At 47.9% G+C, this 21,542-nt stretch overlaps 1 protein-coding gene and 1 long non-coding RNA gene across 3 annotated transcripts; one reads left to right on the top strand and one right to left on the bottom strand.

Annotated features, from left to right (window-relative positions):
• Positions 1–293: 293 nt before the first annotated feature.
• FOXJ1 (forkhead box J1) lies at positions 294–10,269 on the bottom strand. 2 transcript variants are annotated; one of them, XM_006136471.4, is made up of 3 exons: positions 10,123–10,269; positions 8,384–8,969; positions 294–4,260 (listed from the first exon to the last, which is right to left on the bottom strand). In XM_006136471.4, the coding sequence occupies exons 2-3, from the start codon at positions 8,915–8,917 to the stop codon at positions 3,445–3,447; spliced, it is 1,350 nt and encodes a 449-aa protein (XP_006136533.1). In that variant the 5' UTR covers positions 8,918–8,969; positions 10,123–10,269; the 3' UTR covers positions 294–3,444. The 2 variants fall into 2 exon arrangements, with proteins under 2 accessions (XP_006136533.1, XP_006136534.1); XM_006136472.4 differs by lacking the exon at positions 10,123–10,269 and adding an exon at positions 9,991–10,106.
• Positions 10,270–10,323: 54 nt separating this feature from the next.
• Positions 10,324–21,212, top strand: LOC142819098 (uncharacterized). The gene is made up of 3 exons (XR_012896807.1): positions 10,324–10,462; positions 20,361–20,560; positions 21,074–21,212. It is a non-coding gene; the product is annotated as an uncharacterized LOC142819098 (long non-coding RNA).
• Positions 21,213–21,542: the final 330 nt, after the last annotated feature.

Below are 21,542 nucleotides of genomic sequence, written 5' to 3'. Positions count from 1 at the left end.
CCATGAAAAGAGAAGAACGATGGCCCAGCAGTTAGGGCACTCTCTAGACTTGGGAGACCTGAACGGAAGTCTCTGCTCCATTACAGATGTTTGGTCTCACCTTGGGTGAGTTCCTTAGCCACCGTTCCCCAGCTATACCTTGAGGGTAACCACACCGGCCACCTCACCTCCAGGAGTTCTGGGAGGATAAACGCATTAAAAGGTTGGGGAGTGGCTGCCATGGCAAATGGGAGCCACGTAGGTACTAGACAGAAGGCGATGCTAAGCCTTAGGAAACAAGGAGGCAAAACCCATTTTTCCATTTGCCATGTTTTTTTAATTGTAAATAGCTTTCCATGAAAAAGGTTAAATTGCACACTTATCTTTGCAGTTCTTCCAGCATCTGTATGAAACAGGCCCCAAAACAGGAGAAAACAAAAAACATGAAGCATAAAACCCCCACACTGGACTAGGCCCAGTCTGAGCACAGGTAGCCTTGGAATGGAGATGAAGGTCTGCAGCTATGTCTCACCGTTGGGCAACACAGCCAGCTGTCACAGCAGTGCATGCTGGCCAACGACACCCCCACTCGGTTTGGCGGTTGTTCTCTGAGTACTTGAGATGTTAAAATTCCAACCCTACTTCCCATTAGTCCTCCGTAAAACGGGGACCAACCTCTGGAGTCATTTGGCAGCCATGGCAGCTTGTATCCTCTGCATGTGTGCCAGACCCAGGGGAGCCCTGTGTAAACCATGGCCCCTCGGAATAATCTTATGCCAATGAGTCTCAGAACCCAGGTTCATTGATTTGGGCTTGCAGGGCTCTTGATGTGGGGCTAAAAACCGCAGTGTGTATGTTCTGGCTTCTACCCACCCTTCCTTCTCATGGGGTTTCAGAGTCTAGGCTCCCACCAATATTTAGCCCCACAACCTGAGCTCAAACCAGTGGACTGGGGCCAGCCACAGCTGTGCCCCACATCTTTTATTGAAGCGTAGACATACCCTCATTGTTCCACTCCACTCCAGCAGCCACCAGTATGGAGATCAGTGGGTCAGCATCCTCTACTGCTGTAAGCCTCAATAGCTCCATTGACATCAGTGGAACTAGGTTGATTCGCACCAGCTGAGGAGCTAGCCCTATGTACCTGAAAACCCACATGGAATGCATTGCATTTCCGACCTCTGTGACCTTGAATGCAAGTTAATTCATTAGTTAATACAAGGGTTTTCTTTTCCAGCATTAAATCAGGCTATTTTTAAATGACAATTAGACTCCAGCTAAGTTAGTTTGCTCATATCAAGATTCCTATATTCTTACTATAGTTTCTAAACAAACAAAAAAGTTTATAGTTTTCCACTTTTTCAACAAGTCTAACACACTCCAAAGTAACTTCATTTCTGCTAACTAGCTGCTACCTAACCTTAACTATACTACTTGTACCAACAGAGAGGCTTAGAATCTGATTCTCTAGAGCTTGAATTCAAGTTTTTGTGAGGTTTTTTTATTTTTAACTACCATAATATTTCTTTGCTGCCTATGCATATTTCACAGACACCTTTCCACACTCCCATTAGCAAACCAATTAGGGGCAGATCGTCAGCAGGTAAATCAGCATAGCTCTTTTGAAGTTAAGCGAGCTCTGGCAAATTTCACCAGCTGAGGTTCTGATCCTGGGTTGTTAAAAGTCTTAAGAAAGGAGTCAGGCATTTTGCCTCTCCTTGCTTTGCCTTTCCAGGCATTTGAAAATACCATGTTAATTTCTAGCTGCTTTGGAGAAACCTTTAGCCTGCTGGCATCCCCTTCATACCTTTAGGAGGCAGTATGATCACAGGATTGGGAGTGAAGTGCTGCTACTAGATGTGGTCAAACCAATTAATTGATTGCTGCCTTGTCATTCCCATCTGTAAAATGGGGATAATAATACTTACCTTGCAGGGGTGCAGTGAGAATTAGCTGGTTAACCTTGTGCAGCAGGCTAGAGGTGGTAAGTGCTGAGAATAATTATTGCCTTAGGAGGGGAGCAGAGTAAAGGGGACACATTTTGAAGGCAGAGAAGAGAATTCTAAACTCTGCTTTCATTCATAACTAACGTCTGTTGCAAGCAGAGTCTTTGGCCTCTTGCTCCCTGACTGAGTCCTGGACAGAGATTTCATTTTTTGTTCATCCCATACAAGCACATTTGTTTAAATAAACAAAATAATCAACAGCTGGTGTGAGCATGGGAACCCCCAATATAACAATTCCAAAAGAAAGCAACATTTGATCATAGCTGCTTCACTGAGGGAGAAGAAAGCTCAGTTCTTAATCACTTATCGCTTGATTTGTCTCTTGGCTCATCCCAAAGGCTGTTCAGAGCCTGACATGCAAGCGGATGAAGGGGATGCTTTCGGATCACAGTTTCTGATCAGCGAAGAGAACATGGTTTTGTCAGTCATCATTCAGAAACGTAGCAGGTTCACAGTGACACAATTCTGGGCCTTACAGCAAATACAGCTGCACATAATCCGAAACCAGGAGTTCAGGATACACAAATAAGTAAGAGCACAATCTGGAGAAGGTCAAGTCTCTTCTCCGTCTCTCCTGTCTTGATCCTTTTCTTGATTCTTCAAGAAATTAATTGCTTTAAATGTAGGAATTTTCCTTTGCATATTTTGTTACAATAAACACTTGACATGCTTCATTTTTAATTTGTAGAACAATTAACATTAGTCTTTATACAGCACAGAAAAAAACATTTCCACTGCCATCCCATCAAAGAGATACTCTACTGATTGTGCTAAAAATATAGGTATCTTTGAATAGAGATATATTTATATATATATAATAGACTATAAACATCTGAAGAGGCTAACTTGCTGATTTACATCTGATTTTACAGATCTCATCTTCTTCTCCAGCCCCAATTCAGGAAGGAGATTGAATGTATAGAATCCAGAAGGGACTTTTATTTACTTGTTACTTAATTATCTCATGTTGTACCTGGGAATATCCCTGGACAGAAAAAACAAACAAACAAATAGAGAGCGGCAAATGGAGAAGGAGAAAGGACATTGTAGACCATGTGCAATTTCTAAGTCACCAGGAAATTTCAGCTCTTGCATGAAACTCAGCAACTGTTCTCCTTTGTCCTAGAGTGAACATATGCTCCTTCCATTCCCACAAAAAGTAGGATAATCTGCATTTCTTTTTTTAAAAAAAACAGAGTCCCAAAATAAGCAATTATTTTTCCCTTAGAGAAACCCAAGGGGCAGAGACTTCTCCTGGCATGTTGTTTAGAGATATATCCAGCCAAATTTTCTGGGTTTCTTCTAGAGTGACTGTCACTGATCGTACTTTGCAGCTGATAAAAGTCAACATGTTTCTAGGGATCTTGTTCTTTGTAAGTTCCAGCAGCAATGGGAGTATCTTGCTAATAGATAAAGTCTATCTGGGTTTAACTTGATCCTTCTAGCTGGCAGCAGCCTCTTATAAAAAAGATCCCATACTGCTCCAGTCACTCATGTCTGTTGGCAAAGAAGAGTCGTTGAGGTCAAACAACTGGTCCATGTTGACCGAATTTGAGAGGTAATCATTTCTCTCTTCGTCCCAGGGATGTTGAAGGAAAGAGGTGGCCATGAAGGTTTCATCAAAGTCCAAGTTGTTCTGGTTGGATTCTGTTAGGACCTGATCTTGTCCAACTGGGCACCATTCCTGTGGACAGTCAATGTGCCTTCCATGCACTGTCAAGTCCACATCTCTAGTTATTGGGCTAATAGGAGGTGTGAGTTCCAGATCCCCAAAAGTGGAGAAGTCGCCATTCAAGGTGGTATCAAAGATAGCTTCCCAGTCAAAGTCACCTTTCAATGAGCCAAGCTCCGTCTGTTCCTCCTGGGTGAGCAAGGGGGAGCTAGAGAGGCGAGCTGTCTTGTGCATACGTTTGGGCAATGGCTGCTTACGTTTGTGGCCCATTTTCCCATCCGCTGGGTTCCAATTCTGGTCACTTGTGACTTCCTCAAACTCCTTGAGCAGTTGCTGTGACTCCATGTTGACATTCAGGACACTGTGGTTGGACCAAGAGGATACTGCCTGGTTAGCAGCCGTCCCGGCTTCTTGTTGGACTCTGCTGGTGAAGGCCGGGTGGATCTGCACAGGGGGCATCCTACGCTTCTTGAAGGCCCCATTCATGAGCCTGTCTGCGTACTGAGGGTCGATCTTCCAGAATCCACCTTTCCCCGGTTCGTCCTTCTCTCGTGGCACCTTGATGAAGCACTTGTTCAAGGATAGGTTGTGCCGGATGGAATTCTAAACCCAAGAGAAAACAGCAAGGTTGGACATGTACAACATTGTAAACGATCCATTACAAAATGTAAACTGCTCCCATGGGGTGAAGATACATAGGACCACCTGGGGCCTTCTGACAATCGGGAGACAGAAATGACTACAAGAGGAAAACACATCCCAGGCCGAATCCCGAGTTGTGCGGCACAGCAGAAACCTCCTTGGCCAGCAGCTGTGTGAGTACCAAAGGGAAGGCAGCCATCTCAATTCCAAGCAGATTCAAAATAGCCAGAGCCAAGGGGCCTGATCCAGAGCTCCCTGAGTTTCATAGGAGTCTTTTCTGTTGAATGTGGATCACTCCCATGAAAAGACAGGATGGGGGGTGTGAGCTGTGCCAGTGTTAGCAACAGGGGGGAATGAATTGGTAAATGAATGAGTCCTGCTATCTCTAGTGTTATCCTGGCACCTAGATCCCACTCAGGTATGCGTGCTCTCTTCCTCAGAAATGCACGTGTCCATGTGCTGATTATTGTTACCCGGTTGCACATGGGGTGTTGGGCCTTAGACACAAACACCTATATGCAATGGATTTGCACCTCGATTTTGAGCACCATTAGTGAATTTGTCCACAAGACGTAGGAAAGCTTGGTATGAAATCACTGTCTGTATCTTCCTAAGCACAAATCAAAACAGCTGCAAAAAGAACTAAAAAAGGAACTTTCTGCTTCCCGTCGAGCTCCTCTGAAAAACATGAATGTCTGGAGTGATGTGCATAATCAGAAAGGAAACTCAGTTATTGGGTAAATAATGCTGTGTTACACTATACAAAGCCAAGAGAGTGTTAAGAGATTGGACATGGTGGAGGTTTTTTTTTAAATGTTGCCTGGATATCTTTATGCTTATTCATCCATAATCCGTATTGCTGGATAGTAAAAACAAAGCTTGAATGCCTGGAGCCCTCACAAAAAACAAAAAACAAACCCACACACCCTACAAAAAACCAACACCCCTCCTCCAGGCTGAAACTCCCTGGGCAAATTGGCTCTTTTCCAAAGCATGCAGCTCCCACAGGAATCTATCCCTCTCCCCCTGCATATGGGTGGCATGACCTTTTGAGTCTGTCTCTGCTTACTAGAAGTGGAATAAAATGATGAGAGCACAGGTGGTGGGATAATGGGAAAGAAAGGGAAAAAACCCAGCAAACATTCCAGACTCCAGGGATTCAGAATTTACTGTTTAATGAAATCTTACAAAGGTCAGACAATTCCAAGCCAAATTCTCCACTCCCAGCCCCAAATTTCATTCAGCCTAGCTGGCTTGCAGTTGATTATTACCCAGCCAGTTAGCATATTTATCATTCCTCCCTGCAACAAGCAATCTAACCACCTGCATCTTTGCAGAGAGGGATTGAGAGCTTTTTTTTTTCTTTTACTAAACCTGTTTAATTGAAAATATGGTAATTATCCAGAATTTGGAGAAGTCAAAATACTAGCACTTGCCTCCTGGCTGACTGTTCTTGTATATTCCCCAGTGCCCAAACAGGTTGACTTGCGCCTGCTAGGGGATGCAGACTGATGAGAACTCTCTTTGGTGACGGTTCTTTATGTAGGGGAGTTTCCCTCAACCACTATTGCTGAAAGCCTTTTGGACTGATACTCCACACACGGGTAGTGCAACCCTGCTCGCTGGCATGGAATCGCTCCCAATTTACAGAACCAGGGACTGCTGCCCCCTCCCATTTCAGCTTGAACATGCCAGCTGGAATGGAGCTTGGGGAGCTGTCACAAGCACAAGGTGGGAGTTGAAGATGCCTAAGATTCACCCTAGTTTAGAGTGGATGTGGTTGCATGGAAGGCGGTGGGCACTAGTTGATCTAGTCATGGTCCCATGGCTGCTGCACGGCTCGGGACCTCAGTCTTAGCAAACCTCCATCTGAGTCCACTCCCTTGTTTTGTCGGATTTATTTGGTTTAAACCCAGAACCATTCCGGTGTCAGTCCTGAGCAGTGCAGGTTTGGTCTTCAGGTTCTCAAAGTTCTTAAAAAAATGGTCGAGAGCCAGACCAAGCTGGCACGTTAAGGGGGTAAGCACACAACTGAACCGTGGCAGTTGGATTTGCAACCATTTAATCTCTGGCTGGCCAGTGCCCATGGCCACAAGAACTCAAATTCGATGGGCCTGATGCACCCAGGTGCTGATGCAGAGCCAGCATTGACTCCAAGAGGAGCTTGAGCCTCCCTGACCCTGGGATTGCTCGGCTGGCTCAGTTTCTAGCGCAGGAGAGGGCAGCGCTCAATTGGCACCTTGCCTGCCATGGCCCATATGTCCTTGCAGCAGCCTGGGATTAACCAGGGGGTGGGAACACCCTGGCCACACCTCCTCCTCCCCGTGATGCATCTTTGGAACGCCCCCTGTGCCAGGAATTCCATGGAGGGGAGGGCATGGAGCCAGTATAGCTGGGGAGGCCCCATGTTGAGTATGTACCCTAGAGGGCCTAGGGTATGACCAGAGATGAACCTGGTTCAGTGATTCTCCCCATGAGCTTTGGGGAGCATCTTCAGGTTAACTCTTGGGGCTGCAGCTAGTTTAAGGCATGGTTCAGCCTGCAAAGGAGTGCAGGGAATTATTTATCAGTGTCGTAATGGTCACCAGCGATCTAGGGAAGTTGTTCCTCCTTCAAACAGAGGCAAAAGAAGCTGGCCCTGGACAGGTTTTTCTGTTTGCAAAGGAGCATTAAGGCTCAGGGCTCTCATCACAGGGATGAAATCTTTCCCCTTCTTCATGCCACAAGCCACTGAAGGATACAAGGCTCTGTGCTGAATGGGGACACAGCTTTCCGTTGTGCTATAGGTTGGAAAAGATGGTGTTTGCTGATCTAAGCACTGCTGATCAGGGATTTTCTACATGAAGGTATTAACCCTTCCCCTAGATCTTTTCCTTTGTGGCTGTAGAAATTGCTGGCTCAGAGATCTGATGAATTCACTAATCCCCCCCCCCCCCCCGCAAGGGAGTGAAGAAATGACTCCTCAGTCTGGGGGCTGCCGGGTCTGACATCTGAAGAGAACAAGGCGTTGGTACTCAGGGATGGAAATGCCTCCCAACGGGTGTGCCATCCAACGGCAGGAGGAGTTTCAGGTCCTTAGAGCAGAATTTTTACCTTTCAGTATCCTCAAAATGGCAGTGGGCTATCGCAGGATAATGGATGTCTTACTGCAGCCAAGAGCTCGCCTGGTCAAAGCTGTCTTTCAAGGCACTGTTGGGTTTCTAATCTCTAGAACAGGGGAACCTGGCCGATGTGTCTGAACCCGATACAGAAGTTAAACACCTCACAGATATCTCCCTGCCCTTATCCATTCAGCTATTTTTACCATCCTCCCTTTGCCATTGTCCCCCAGTCTTTTCTCTCATCCCCTTCTCTCATGTTCTTCTCAGCCTTTCCTCTCCACTTCTTCTTTCCCCTCTCTGTCTCTCCTCCCTGTGCTCTCCGAGCCAAAAGCTCTTCTCCTTTACATGCGTGCAGCACACTAAAGTCTGCTGATGTAACAGAGGAGGATTTTGTCCTTTTGTCTTCCATCTCAACCTCTGTCCAGCATCGGCGGTGTGATAGACAATCACTAGCTTTACAAGGGTAAATTCCTCTTTATATTGGGCTGTGGTCTCATTTACAGCAGCTCCTGTGTGCTACAGAATGCTCACTCAAGGCAAAAGGCCTGGGCAGGAAACATACCAAAAGCAATTAAAGAAAGAGAGAGAGAAAGAGAGAAAGAAAGAACGAACTGCTTCTAAGAGTGCCATCATTAAGAGGTCAGCTACCAATGTTAAAACGACATCAACAGGAAGACTCCCCTTTCTGCCAACCATTTAGAACTGGCAGCACAGTTCCTGTTGCTCCATTAAACACATGTGCAGTGGATGCTAGGCGCACAACGTTGGAACACAATTCGTATTACTCCTTCTTGTTCTGCTCTGGCCCAATCTGGGGCTGGAGCACCATCAGCTCTTGAGGACTATCTGACTTCATCTACTGGCACCATTACTGCAGTACTGGATCACCTAGGGCAAATCTCTCCCAACCCCTTCAGCATTCTGCACATGTCCATCTCTAGGGATGGATGCAAAGGGGGGGGATGGCTTGGTGGGGTCCTTACCTGCCAGGTGGGGTCAGCATGTCTGAAGTAGCAGAAGTTGTCCGTAATCCATTTGTAAATGGCTGAAAGGGTGATTTTGGTTTTCTTGCTGGCTTCCATGGCCATGCAGATGAGCGTCGCATAGGAGTAAGGTGGCTTCACATGAGGGTTGGTCTTGTAATCTATGTCTTCCATAGGCTGGGTCTGTATGCCCATCCCCAGGTGAGCAGTCCTGGAGGTGGAAGATGAAATGGGTTTGCCGGGAGTGTGGGGCATCCCAATGCAAGCTGGGTCAGCGGCCAAGGGGGAACAAGGAGCAGCAGAGCCAGGGATCTTGTGGTAGCCATGAGGGTCCGAGCTGCTTGGAGAAGAGGAAGACTTGCCCATGTTGGCATTGATGATGGAAAACTCTTGCAGCCACTGTAGGCTAGTCAGGCTGTCATCCAGGTTGGCAGAGTCCCCCATGCTGCTCTCCTGTCCTCTTTCTTCTTCTGACTGTAGGTTCAACCAGCTGTCAGCCATGTCTGGGGAGGCCAGAATGGGCAGGTCCAACATTCAGGAGGTGTTGGGTGAAACGAGGTGAGGGAAGGGGGGGAAAGGGGCAATCCTGCAAGGACAACATGAAGAGATCAAGTTCCCTAACAAACAGGCAGCTAACAACAGTCAGCAGGCTTTCAACCTGACACTCACAATAAGCCTGGCTCCACTGATCCCTGGTGTGCCCCTGCAGATACCACTGAAGTCACACCAGAGATGCTGGAGCCCCCCTTCTCCATCCAGCCTCCTCCACAAGCCAGTTGGAGATCATCTGGGCCATTTACAGCAAGCTGTCTTCTGAATCCCAAGAATCCAAGCAGCTTTGCTATTTACGCTATCTTCGAACTACAGTGCACCAGACCAGACTTGTACCTCCTTCTGGGTGCTAACCCTTTTCTTGGTAGACTTTAATTCCATGGATGACAACCCAAAATAATAGTCTCCTGCATTTGTTAAAGTGCCCCGAGTATTTCTTAGATAACTAAATTCCATTTCTTCTATTAATTTCTTTTTTCTCTTTATGCAGGGCATTGCCATCTTTGAAACAAGGTGTATAAATATATTTCTAGCAACCTAGGAGATTTAGAGGTAGAGTATTTATTCATGTAATAGGAGATGCGTCTAAACCCCTTTGACTACTTTGGCAGTCATAGCCGTGAATTTCTTCCAAAGAGAAATGCAATCACAATTAGAATACAAATGTTATTTCATGCCAAAGAGGTGTGTAGCATCGCTTCTATGCCAGGCTAACAGCCAGATGTAATTGTAAATTCTGCTGGTGTCTCATTTGAATAATGTAGCCATTACATAGCTAAGATAAAATGCTGGAGATTCAAAATAAAAAGAAGTGAAACAATCCAGCAACTTCCAGCAAATGAAGATTTGCAACAGTCACCCTGTCTTTAAACATGCAAAAATGTGCAAAACTAAACAAAAATCTGGGGTGTTACTGAACCAAACCATTACAATTTTAGAATACTTTTGTGCAGTGGGAAAAAAGAAATGTTCTGTCTAAATACACCTGCAAGTAAAAGATCCTCCAAACTATGGCTTAGTTATACATTAACTTTCGAATACATTCTCCTACTTACTTAGTGTTGCCTGCAAGACACCATCAGCAGCAGAAAAAACATCTGCACTTTCCAGTACCCTGTGCTGTAGAAATAACACTAAATGCACTTGCCACAAAAAACTAGCTCACTAAATATTTCAGGGCTCCTTACCTGATCCTTATCAAAGTCCCACAACTTCCAAAGTTCACAGCTCAGCAGGAATGTTCTGGAAAAAAAAGGGAATTTCTACTTTTCCCCTCTTGGATAAATTATTACCCAAAGCTCTGCCAGAGCTCCTTTATTGCAGAGCTGCAGTGATTTGTAAGCAGCAGAATGACTGTCATTAAGTAGCTGCTCGAAAAGGCTTCACTGGATGCCATGGAGATGCTCCTCCCCTATAAACAGCTTCCATCCTTGCCATTGGTCCAATGATCTCCATGGAGAGCTCAATCACTTGCCAGTTTCATCTGCAGTTCTGCACAAACTTTTTTTGGCTTCCCCCTCTTTCCTGGTAAGTTGTTTGCGAATCTGAATGTTTAACCTCTCGAGGCCAGGAAGGAACACCCAGCTAAGGCTGGGCCCGGTGTATTGTTTAAGGGAACAGAGTTGTCGTGTGGGGCATCGCTCGGCGCTGATTTACGTGGGGTAGCAGCAAAAGAGGGGCCATGTGGGATTGCTGCTCTGAGTTTCATGAAGACAAATTAAAGTCCAGTTGAAGTAGCTCACAGACGCCCATTATTCATCTGGATGCTAAAGAAACTGCTGCCAAAAAAGCCCCAACTTGACAACCAGAATGATCGCTGCCCTGAAAAGAAGGGAACGATTCAAACCGTCGGCTCTTTGCTCCCTGGGGACAAATGTTGGGATCCCTCTGCCCAGTTACATGCCATTTATCTGCCCGAGCAAGAGGGCTTCTTTCCCACTGCCTACTCTGTCTGCAGCTGGGAGAGCAGGCGAGGGGGAGGCAGCATTCCTATGCAGAGGACCCCCTCTCTCCTTGCTGTGGGAGGAATTAATAGCAAACCTGCCATGCGGCTAAGCATTCAGAGGCCCAATTCACCCCTGCAGCAGCCCTGTTGCAGTCAGTGGAGTGTACACCGGGGAGAAAACGGGCCCTTTTCCTCTTACCTGCCCAGGCACCATGAAACTGTGACCTCTGTGTAACCTGAAATAATTAGTTTGGGGAGCGGGGAGCTGAAGCGGGGGAGGGGGAAGAGGCTGACAGACCCCTCAATCAAAGGGATGGCTTGGTTCTTCCTTGATTTAATTAAGATGGCTCCAGTCACATTCCCCTATAATGACTCCTTGCCCCCTTCCCCCATAAGCCAGTTATTAGAAGTCCTTAATGAAAAGTACCCCCGCCCAATGGAGGAAAGCATGTTGCTCTCCACAGCACATTCCCCCAGCACAGCCAACATGGGTCAGAGGAGAGGTTTCTGTGCAGAGGGAACGTGCCCCGAAGTCTAGCTCTGCCCCCCGGTTAGCTGGAGCTCTGAGGTGGACTTTAGTATGCCAGCGTCCGGCAAAGGCCCATAGCTCTGCCTCTGCACCTGGGCCCAGCCTCCCATGGGGCAGCAACATGACCGCACAGCATCCAGCTCAGCCCGCAGCCCAGGTTTTCCTTCAGCTGGAGAGCTGTGTCAAGGAAGTTCCCTGAATCACTGTGGAGATGCAGGCTGGTTAGTGCTGCTCTTTCCTGCTGGCCACCCCTTGCCACGTGACAGGGACCAGGCCTGTTTCCAATCGCTTCCTGCAACCAGAGGCCAACCACTCCAACACCGTACCACTGGGGCTTGCAAAGCAGCTTCCATACCAGAGCACCACACCGTGCGTCCTCGCCAGCCACGTGACACAGAGTCACACCAAGGATGGATCAGGCCCAACACGGTCCAAGACAAAGGTGATGGCTGCTATCTTGGCTGAGCCACAGGGAGCCTGCTGATTGACTATGAGCTGCTACTGATGGTTACAGACTTATACCATCCACAGAGCTGGCACAGGAGGGCCCTGATGCACCCTGCTCACTGGATGACACAGGCAAACTTTGGAGACTGCTATATGCCACGGTGGCCGTGGGGCGAGGGGGAGGGGTTGCCACAGGAGCCACCTAGGCTGCTGCCCCCGTCAGGAAAATCAGAATAACATAATTTCCTTTCCTCCTTTGATTTTGTCAAATGAAGTGTCCCTGGGGGAAACCAGCTCTGATGCCCCAGACTTCCAGAGCAGCCCAGGAACAACCTTGGAGTGGCAGCTAAGACTTGAAACACCACCTTGCGATTGCCTAGGACCATCCACTTCAGATTCATGCCCAGGTCTTTGGACCAACCAAAGGGGAGTCCATTCAGCAGAGAATCCATCTCAGGTTTTACAATGAGCACAGCACATGCTGGGGCAGAACTTTGGGTGGGATGTCAATGCTCCTAGACTCATAGGACTGGAAGGCACCTCAAGAGATCAAGTCCCATCTGCACTCCTGGCAGGACTCGATATTATCTAGGCCATCCCTGAAAGGTGTTTGTCTAACCTGCTCTTAAAAACCTCAAGGCTATGTCTACGCTGGTGGCTTCTTGTGCAAGGGTTCTTGTGCAAGAAGTCTTGTGCAAGAACTTGTTTCTTGCACAAGAACATGTCCACACTGCCATGTGAGAGATGTGCTTTTGCGCAACGGCATCTATGGCAGTGTGGATGCTCTCTTGCTCAAAAAAGCGCTGATGGCTGTTTTAGCCATAGGGCTTTCTTGTGCAAGAAACTCCTGCCAATTGTCCACACTGCCCTCTTGCGCAAGAGCTCCTGCTCAAGAGAGCTTACACCTGTTAGAAAAGAGTGTAGCTCTTGCGCAAGGAGCCCTCTCTTACCACGCCGTACTGTAAATCTTCTTGCACAAGAGCGGGCGGGCAGTGTGGACGCTCTGCGGATTCTTGCGCAAGAACCTGCCCGTGTAGACATAGCCCAAGAGATGGAGATTCCACCCCTTCACCTAAGCTCTTTCCTGTTTTTCCCATCCCTGGGCTCCCATGATCCAGTTCTACCAATCTAGCAAAAAGGGGGAGTTATTGTGTGAACAAAGCATTGGCCGCTGCTGGTCTTCTAACCTCTGTGTCCCCAGAGAGCTGCTCCGTTAGACCAGATAGTGGTTATTCCTACTGGTGCCATCACTGGGGGACAGTGTTTGTGTGTGTGTGTTGGCGGGGAGGGGACTGAACACAGACACAAGAAGCGATGCAGACCTGACCAATAAAGCTCTTTGCTTATGCACTTCATTACTGAGTTGAGTTAGGGAACTCTCACAAACCCTTGGTCCTATTTTGTGGCATCTTGTAGCTTTTAGCGCATGTCCTGCTAACAGTTTTCAAGTCTGCATAGTGTTTGGAATAGAGGTTTGCATGCTCTGGGAAAAATCACTCTGGGGTTTTAATAATAACTAGCGGAAGTGTCCTGTGCTGCTCTGGAAATTTGCCTCTGGTGGCAGTGGGACATCACATGGACAGGGAGAGAGCCTGCGAGTGGCGGTTTTATTCTTCATCCAAATGCTACAGAAAATGATTTTCCTTTACGGCTCCATCAGAGACAACCCAAGAGCTTCCACACAGCAGCTGCCTCATAGTCAGCAAGCAGGGTCGCTCACAGAGCCACTGAGGCTTTCCTTAAATCATGGGTTGCTTGTCTCCAGCCACCTCTGTGCTCCCAGCACAGCTCCCCTAAAGGCCACTCAGAATGAACCTACTCCCCCATAAAGATCCCTAATTCCTGGTGATTCTTCACTAGGAATCAGGGAGGCCATTAAACTTCCAGAGACCACGTGGGTTTGTTAGGCCAGGTCTACACTACAAACACCTCATTATGACTATGTGTAAATCTCCTCCCCCCCCACCTAACCCCCCCTGCGCAGACAGCTCTGTCTTCCGAAGAACTCCTCCTCCCACCCTGACTCGCTACCACCTCATGGGGAGGTGAATTCGCTCAGTGCTTTGGCAGCCCTGTACATGAAGACAAGCCCTGAGTAAAGGCAATGGCTCCTGTGGATTCCTGGCCAGTCATTACAGGTGACATTTGTCACCCTTACCCTGCATTAGCTCCATCCGTGTGAGGGAAGCCTTCCACTGAAGTTCATGGGAACTCACCTGTGGGGCATGATAATGAGTGTTTCCCTTTTAATATAAAACTAGCCAATAGCCCGTCATAAGACGGGATTTTCGGGTCTCTCCTCCACGTCCGTCTCTCTCTCTCTCTCTCTCTCTCTCTCTCCTCCTCCTACTGCCTCCCCCCATCTCTCTCAGCTCTTCTCCGCCTCCTGCCTCTCTCTCTATCTCTCTCTTTCTCTTCTCCTCCCCCTCCTGCCTCTCATCCGGGGGACCACAAAGCCCAAATGGCCGTTTGGGCACCGTGCTCCCTGTGCTGCATGGGGAGCGCGGAACCCAAACGGTCGCTTGTGCCTCTTGCTCCCGCGCAGCGGCCCGGTTGAGTGGCACAGAAGTCAGCTGAGCACCACAGTGGGGGGCGAAGGGGGGGTGAGGCGGTGACGTTCACGGCCGGGAGCGGGGCCTGGAGCTGTTGTCACATTGCATGTCACCGCCCCACCCCTTCACCTCCTGCCATGGTGCTCTGCTGACTTCTGTGCTGCTCAGCCAGGCCGCCGCTGGGGAGCAAGCGGCGGAAGCGGCCGTTTGGGATTCCCCGCGGCGGCCCGGCTGAGGGGTGCAGAAGTTAGCCAAGTGCCACGGCGGGAGGGGAAGGGGGGCGGGGCAGTGACGTAGATGGCCAAGCCCCGCCCCCACGGGGGTGCTGCATAGGGACCGCGGCGCCCACATGGCTGCTTGCACCACTTGCTCCCCCGTGGCAGCCCAGCTGAGTGGCACAGAAGTCAGGTGAGCACCATGGCGGGACGCGAAGGACGTGACTGAGGCAAGAGCGCCGCCCAGAGGCAACAGCCAGCATTTCAGTTACAGAGTCTCAGGCTACTATATATATGATGATGCCCAGCTTTAAAAAGAGACACAATGTTGATGCCACTCTAACTGGCTCACTCTCTCTCCCCCTAGTGATATGGCATTCCAGCCACAGGACAAGACTGGACATCAAAGAGAACTAGGCTCTTTTCTTTCACCTACCACAGGTTTTCTGGATGACCTTAAGCGAGCCACTTACTCACTCTGTGCCTCAGTTTCCCCAGCTGGGGGATAATAATGCAGACCCGCATCACAGGGCTACTGGGATGATCATTATTTTTATTGCAGTAGCCTCTAGGCATCCCAGTTATGAACCAGGGCCTCATTGTGCTAGGCACTGTACAAACACAATCCCTGCGGGGCACTGCCCCAGGAGCTTACACTCTGAGGGTATGTCTACACTACCACCCTAGTTTGAACTAGAGTGGTTAATGTAGGCAACCGGAGTTGCAAATGAAGCCTGGGATTTGAATTTCCCAGGCTTCATTTGCATATTGCCGGGCGCCGCCATTTTTAAATGTCCGCTAGTTCGGACTCCATGTCCGCGGCTACACGCGGCACAAACTAGGTAGTTTGGATTAGGCTTCCTATTCTGAACTACCATTACTCCTTGTGGAAACCTAATCCGAACTACCTAGTTCGTGCCGCGTGTAGCCGCGGGCACGGAGTCCGAACTAGCGGGGATTTAAAAATGGCAGCGCCCAGCAATATGCAAATGAAGCCCGGGAAATTCAAATCCCGGGCTTCATTTGCAACTCCGGTTGCCTACATTAACCACCCTTGTTCGAACTAGGGTGGTAGTGTAGACATACCCTAAGTAACATCCTACAGCACTTTGCAATTCATGGATGGAAGGAGCTCTTGCCATGCAAAATAAGATTTATAAATTAGTCATCATCACCATGATGCTCTCCCTGTCCTAAACGCACAGAATTAGTCTCATCAGTTGTACCTTAGTGTTGATCACAGCCTTTGTTCTGGACTATTGACCTCTTGTTTGCTCTCCCTCCCACCCCTTATAAAACTCCTTTTTCTGTGTGTTCCTTTTCTCTCTGCTGGCTCCAATAGACATGACAAAAGTAGCATAATTTCAACCCCTTGTACAAGAATTTGTGGCCTGACTGAGCCTCATCTATGTTTCTGATAAGTGCATGCCACCTGCTGACTGCAGCCCATCACTACATTCTGTCAATGCCTTGGACCATAGGTGGACCCTGCAGCTGAGTCATTGTGGATTAGCCGCATTCTGCCTTGCTGGACAGCCTTGCACCAAGTGTTCCAGCCGAAACCTCTAGATCCATTTCATCGCCATTCTGAGCTCAGAGGGGAAGGAACATGTTCCCTGTCTGAGCTTTCTAATCATCACAGCTAAGAAATGGGCGAGCAAAACATTCTTATTCATGCTTCCTCAGACTGCCTGTATTTTTATAAAACCAAATGTCTTTGCCCACACCAGAAATGGGCTTGAAAAATTGACTGGGGCAGGTTTTGGCTGAATGGCAACACTGCTGAGAGATAAGGGACCAAGCTTGCTTTTAACCTCACTCCTGTAAATCTGGAGAACTCAGCTGACCCCAGGAGAGTTATTTTGAATTTCCTTCAGTGTAACCGAGAGAAGAATTTTGGCCCTTAATAGATGTGCAGTGCCTGTCTTGAAATGTACTTTTAACAACCAAGGTTGAGCAAGATTGTCCATTGCTTTCCTTTCTTCTCAAGTTCATGAAGATGTAGGTTAATTAGGCTGAGCAGTGAGCAGAGCGGGCCCTTAAAACTTGGATATTTAGCTCCATGGCTGTGAATGACTGGTAGCACTAAAAGGACCCTGCTCATGGAAACTCTAGCTCTAACAAAACAGTGCTGCACATCCCAATGAGTTGATCTAAGGCTGGCAACGACAGTCTTTTCCCATTTTATTAAGTACTCATAAGAGTACCATTTTGGCAACAAACATGATTAGGGGTTGAACGGGTTCCATATGAAGAGAGATTAAAAAGACTGGGACTTTTCAGCTTAGAAAAGAGGACACAGAGGGTGTGTCTAGGTTTTTTTGAAAAAAGTGGCCTTTTTTAAAAAAAAAACTTCCCCTGCGTCTAGACTGCTCCTGAGTTCTTTCGAAAGTAAATCAGTTTTCTCAACTGTGGAAAACCTTGTTTTACAAGGAATAATGCCTTTTTTCGAAAGTGCTCTTTCAAAAAAAGGCGTTATGTAATGCAAACTGTGCTTTTTCGAAAGAGAGCATCCAGACTGCCTGTGGCTTGCTTTTTCGAAAGTACTGGTTGTAGACTAGACGCTCTTTTTCAAATGAGGCTTTTTCAAAAGCATCTTTCAAAAAAGCCTCTTTTGAAAGAGGCTTGCAGTCTAGACGTAACGTTAAGGAGAGATATGTTAGAGGTCTATAAAATCATGACTGGTGTGAAGAAAGTGAATAAAGAAAAGTTATTTACTTGTTCCTATCACACAAGAACTAGTTGTCACCAAATGAAATGAATATGTAGCAAGTTTAAAACGGACAAAAGAAAGTTTTTCTTCATGCAGCACACAGTCAACCTGTGGAACTCCTTGCCAGAGGATGTTATAAAGACCAGGACTTTAACAGGACTCAAAAATGAACTAGATAAATACATGGAAGATAGGTCCATCAGTGGCTACTGGCCAAGATGGGGAGGAAAGCCATCCCTAGCCTCTGTTTGTCAGAAGCTGGAAATGGGAAACAAGGGAGGGGTCACTTGATGATCCCCTGTTCTGTTCATTCCCTCTGGAGCATCTGGCATTGGCCACTGTTGGCAGATAGGACACTGGGCTAGATGGACCTTTGGTCTGACTGTTCTTATGTTAGATCCCCTATGAACCCAAATCTCCTCCAAACCTCTCAGTTGCCCATTTTTGTTCTTTACCAGGTCATAGCTCACAGCTGGAGAACCACTCTACTAGAAATGTCTGGGAGGAGTGTCTCTTCACTTACGGCAAGGGATCATGTACTCTTCCCCTGCAGAGCTCTGCCAACCTGTCCGATGCTTGCAAACCACCCTGCTCATGTAATGCTGATCACCCAGATGGTTGCACAGAAGGACCGCACCTGGATTTCTCCTGAGCACCATCAGCTGGGCAGAGTTCCAGTAGGATTACTACTATGATACTAAGCTGAAGGTGAAACCAAAGTCTTTTATGGAGGGAGGTTGCTATATTAGATTAGCCCACTTAGCTACTGTGACTTGGGTATGACAGCCACTTGGGATATGACAAAACTATCCAGAGGTTTTTATTAGCCAGGGATATACTGAGAGGTGAAGGATTTTTGTGACTCGTGCCCTGAATGTCAAAAGACTAGCCCCAAAGGAGTACCCAGGGCACCTCTAGTCTCTTTACCAGTAATTGAGGGCCCCTTCAAGAGGGTTGCCTTTGACCTGGTGGGCCCCCTCGAAAAGACACGAACAGGATACCAGTACATCATGGTCCTAATAGACTATGCAACAAGGTACCTGGAGGCTATCCCATTGAGAAATACCACTGCACCTACCATTGCCGCGGAGCTAGTGAAGAACTTTTTTAACGTTACATCATGATTGATGGGGGAGCGTTGCCTGTTATTGAGGATCAAGACACTAAAGACCTCTGTTTACCACCCCCAGACAGACAGATTGGTAGAGAGGTTTAACAGAACACTTAAAAAGTATGTTAAAAAAATTGGTGGATGAAGACCCCAAGGAGTGGGACAGGCTTTTGCCAACCCTGTTGTTTGCGGTCCGGGAGGTAGCCCAGGTGTCCACAGGGTTCTCGTCGTTCGAGCTTCTATATGGGCAACAACCCCGGGGTATACTGGACGTTATTAAGGAAGCCTGGGAAGAACAAGCAACCCGGGTGCAAGGCTCGGTGCAGTACATACTTAAATTACATGAAAAACTGCACACCCTGGAGGAATTTGCAAGGGTAGATCTATTAACCGCCCAAGGGAGGCAAGCAAGGTATTATGACAAAGGGACGTGACTAAGGACCTTTGAGCCAGGGGATAGAGTATTCCTTTTGCTACCCACTCAGGATTCCAAACTGTTGGCTAAATGGCAGGGACCTTTCGAGGTAGTCTGACAAGTGGGAGAGGTTGACTATGAAATAAGAATGCCGGGAAGGTGGAAAGATACCAAAGTTTATCACATCCACCTCTTGAAGACCTGGAAGAATCGGGAGGGTTTAATGATTGACCCGGGGCCCGCCGAACCCGAGTTGGGACCCTGGGGAGCGGAAGACGCTAACCCATTGCCCCTATAGTTGGGACGTGAGCTGGGGCTGAGTCAACAGGCTGAACTATGCCGACTATTGCAGATATTCATATCGGTCTTAACTGACCAACCAGGACATATGACTTTGGCATATCACCACATCGCGACTGAGCCCAGTAAAAAGGTGTGAGACCCCGTGTGACCCCTTCCCCAGACAATGTGGGATACAGTTTGGGAAGAGCTCCACCAGATGCTACACTGGGGTGTAGTGGAGGAGTCTCGTAGTGAATGGCGGAGCCCCATAGTCCTGGTCCCAAAGCCTGACAGGTCGACTCAATTTTGCATCAACTTTCAAAAGGTGAATGCGGTATCTCGGTTCAATGTCTACCCAATGCCCTGGGTTGACGAGTTATTAGACCTACTCAAAGTGGCAGAATACATATCTACCCTCAATCTGACTAAGAGATATTGGCAAATTCCTCTGACCCCAGCCTCCCGAGAAAAAACAGCATTCTCGACATCATTTGGACTGTACCAGTTCATGAAGATGTCATTCGGCTTACATGGGGCAGCCACGACCTTCCAAAGACTAATGGACAAGGTGCTACAAGACCACAGGCAGTATGCCTCAGCATATATAGACAACATAGTGTACAGTGTATCGTGGTCCGAACACCTCCAATGGCTAGATGCTGTTCTGACAACACTAAAGGAAGCTGGCCTCACCGCAAACCCCAGCAAGTGACGCTTCAGAGAGAGTGAGGTATCATATCTGGGGTACACCATACGGAGGGGTAAACTGAAGCCACTGGTAGACACAGTCAGAGCCTTGAGGGACAACCTGGCACCCTCAACCAAAAGGCAAGTACGTCAATTTTTAGGGCTCGCCGGATGCTACCGTCACTTCATCCCCAACTTTGCGACCCTGGCAGCAACTCTGACAGACCTGACCAGAAGTGCCTTGCCCAAGAAGGTGCAATGGACCGCGGAGTGCAACCAGGCGTTCCACGTGTTGAAAGACCAACTGATCCATGCCCCACAGCCTGATTTTACAAAGCCCTTCATCTTACATACCGCTGCTTCGGCTGTCGGACTAGGGGCGGTGTTGTCCCAAGAAGAGGAGGGGAAGAACATCCTATCCTCTACATAAGCCATAAATTATTCCCTTGGGAACTTAAATACTCCACTATTGAAAAGGAGGCTTTGGCCATAAAGTAGGCTATTGACATGCTTCATTATTATCTTTTAGGAAACCGTTTCCGAGTAATTACCGATCATGCACCTTTACGATGGCTTCAAACAATGAAGGATATGAACGCACACATCATGAGGTGGTACATGGCTTTGCAGCCGTACTGTTTTGAAATGGCCCATCACTCGGGCTGGGACCATGGAAACACAGATTTCTTTTTGAGATCACCCCTGAATGAGGAGGACAAGAAACCAGGGGTAAGAGGGAATCTGGAGGGGTGTGTGTGTGTGACAGGGCACCGTTGCCCCGCACTAGGAATGCCCCAGCACCCACGCTGTACGGGGAGTGCGAGACACGGCTTGCCACGTGCTCTGCCTGTTTGTGTGCCGTGAGGCAGTCGGAGGTGTGCTGCGGAGAGAACAGAATTCAAAATGGCTGCCCTTAAAGGGACAAGCCTCCTTTTTTTTTCCCCTCTCAACGACTTTTCCCCGGGGGCTTTTTTTTCCTCAACAAAAAAATCCTAGGTGTTCCCCATAAAAAAAAATATTGTTTGGTGTTCTTCAGTCTTAAAAAGTATAAGAAACACTGATCTGCATGTTTTGTTAGTCTTTAAAGTGCTTTAGGACTATTTTTAAAAAAATGTTTTACATAGTGAAAGGCGGATGTATTTGGGGTTTGAATTCCTTTTGGGGGTTGGTTTCCTGAGCGCTGAGCTCTAGAATTGAGCCCTCCCAGAGCTGAAGTGGCTCAGTGTCTGCATTGTTTTGCAGGGGGACAGTTACACAAACTCTGTGCCTTGTTTGGGGGAGACGAGAGGATCTGGCCCAGCAGGACAGGGTGCTGGGAAGCCCCAGAGAGCAAGAAGGTGGGACCAGTGGCATGATCAGCTCACCAGGAAACAATCTCAAGGGCACTTCTGTGAGTGCACCTGACACCCTATAACTGCTACTAGCTTATGCAACCACTTCACAGGATTACCTTACGGAATGCTTCCATTTCCTTGTCCCTTCACTGCTGTTCTGCAGCTCCCTGGGTGGCTCAGACACACTCATGAATGCACAGCTGGTTTAAATGTCTCTGTCAAACTTTATGAACACTCCTTTCCAGCACTTGGTTGTCAGAAAAGGCAAAGGCACCTTCATTCCTCCCCAGGCCAGAACTGCCCCCGCAATGCACCATGTCTGTGGTGAAATGCCCCAAGAGCTCTGTGTCCTCTTAGAAGCCAGGATAACAAACACC

This window comes from Pelodiscus sinensis, chromosome 20, assembly GCF_049634645.1.
Source record: "Pelodiscus sinensis isolate JC-2024 chromosome 20, ASM4963464v1, whole genome shotgun sequence".
In the NCBI taxonomy this organism is placed as follows: Eukaryota; Metazoa; Chordata; order Testudines; family Trionychidae; genus Pelodiscus; species Pelodiscus sinensis.
The sequence above is the reverse complement of the archived record's forward strand: the minus strand, read 5'-3'. Positions and strand labels throughout refer to the sequence as shown.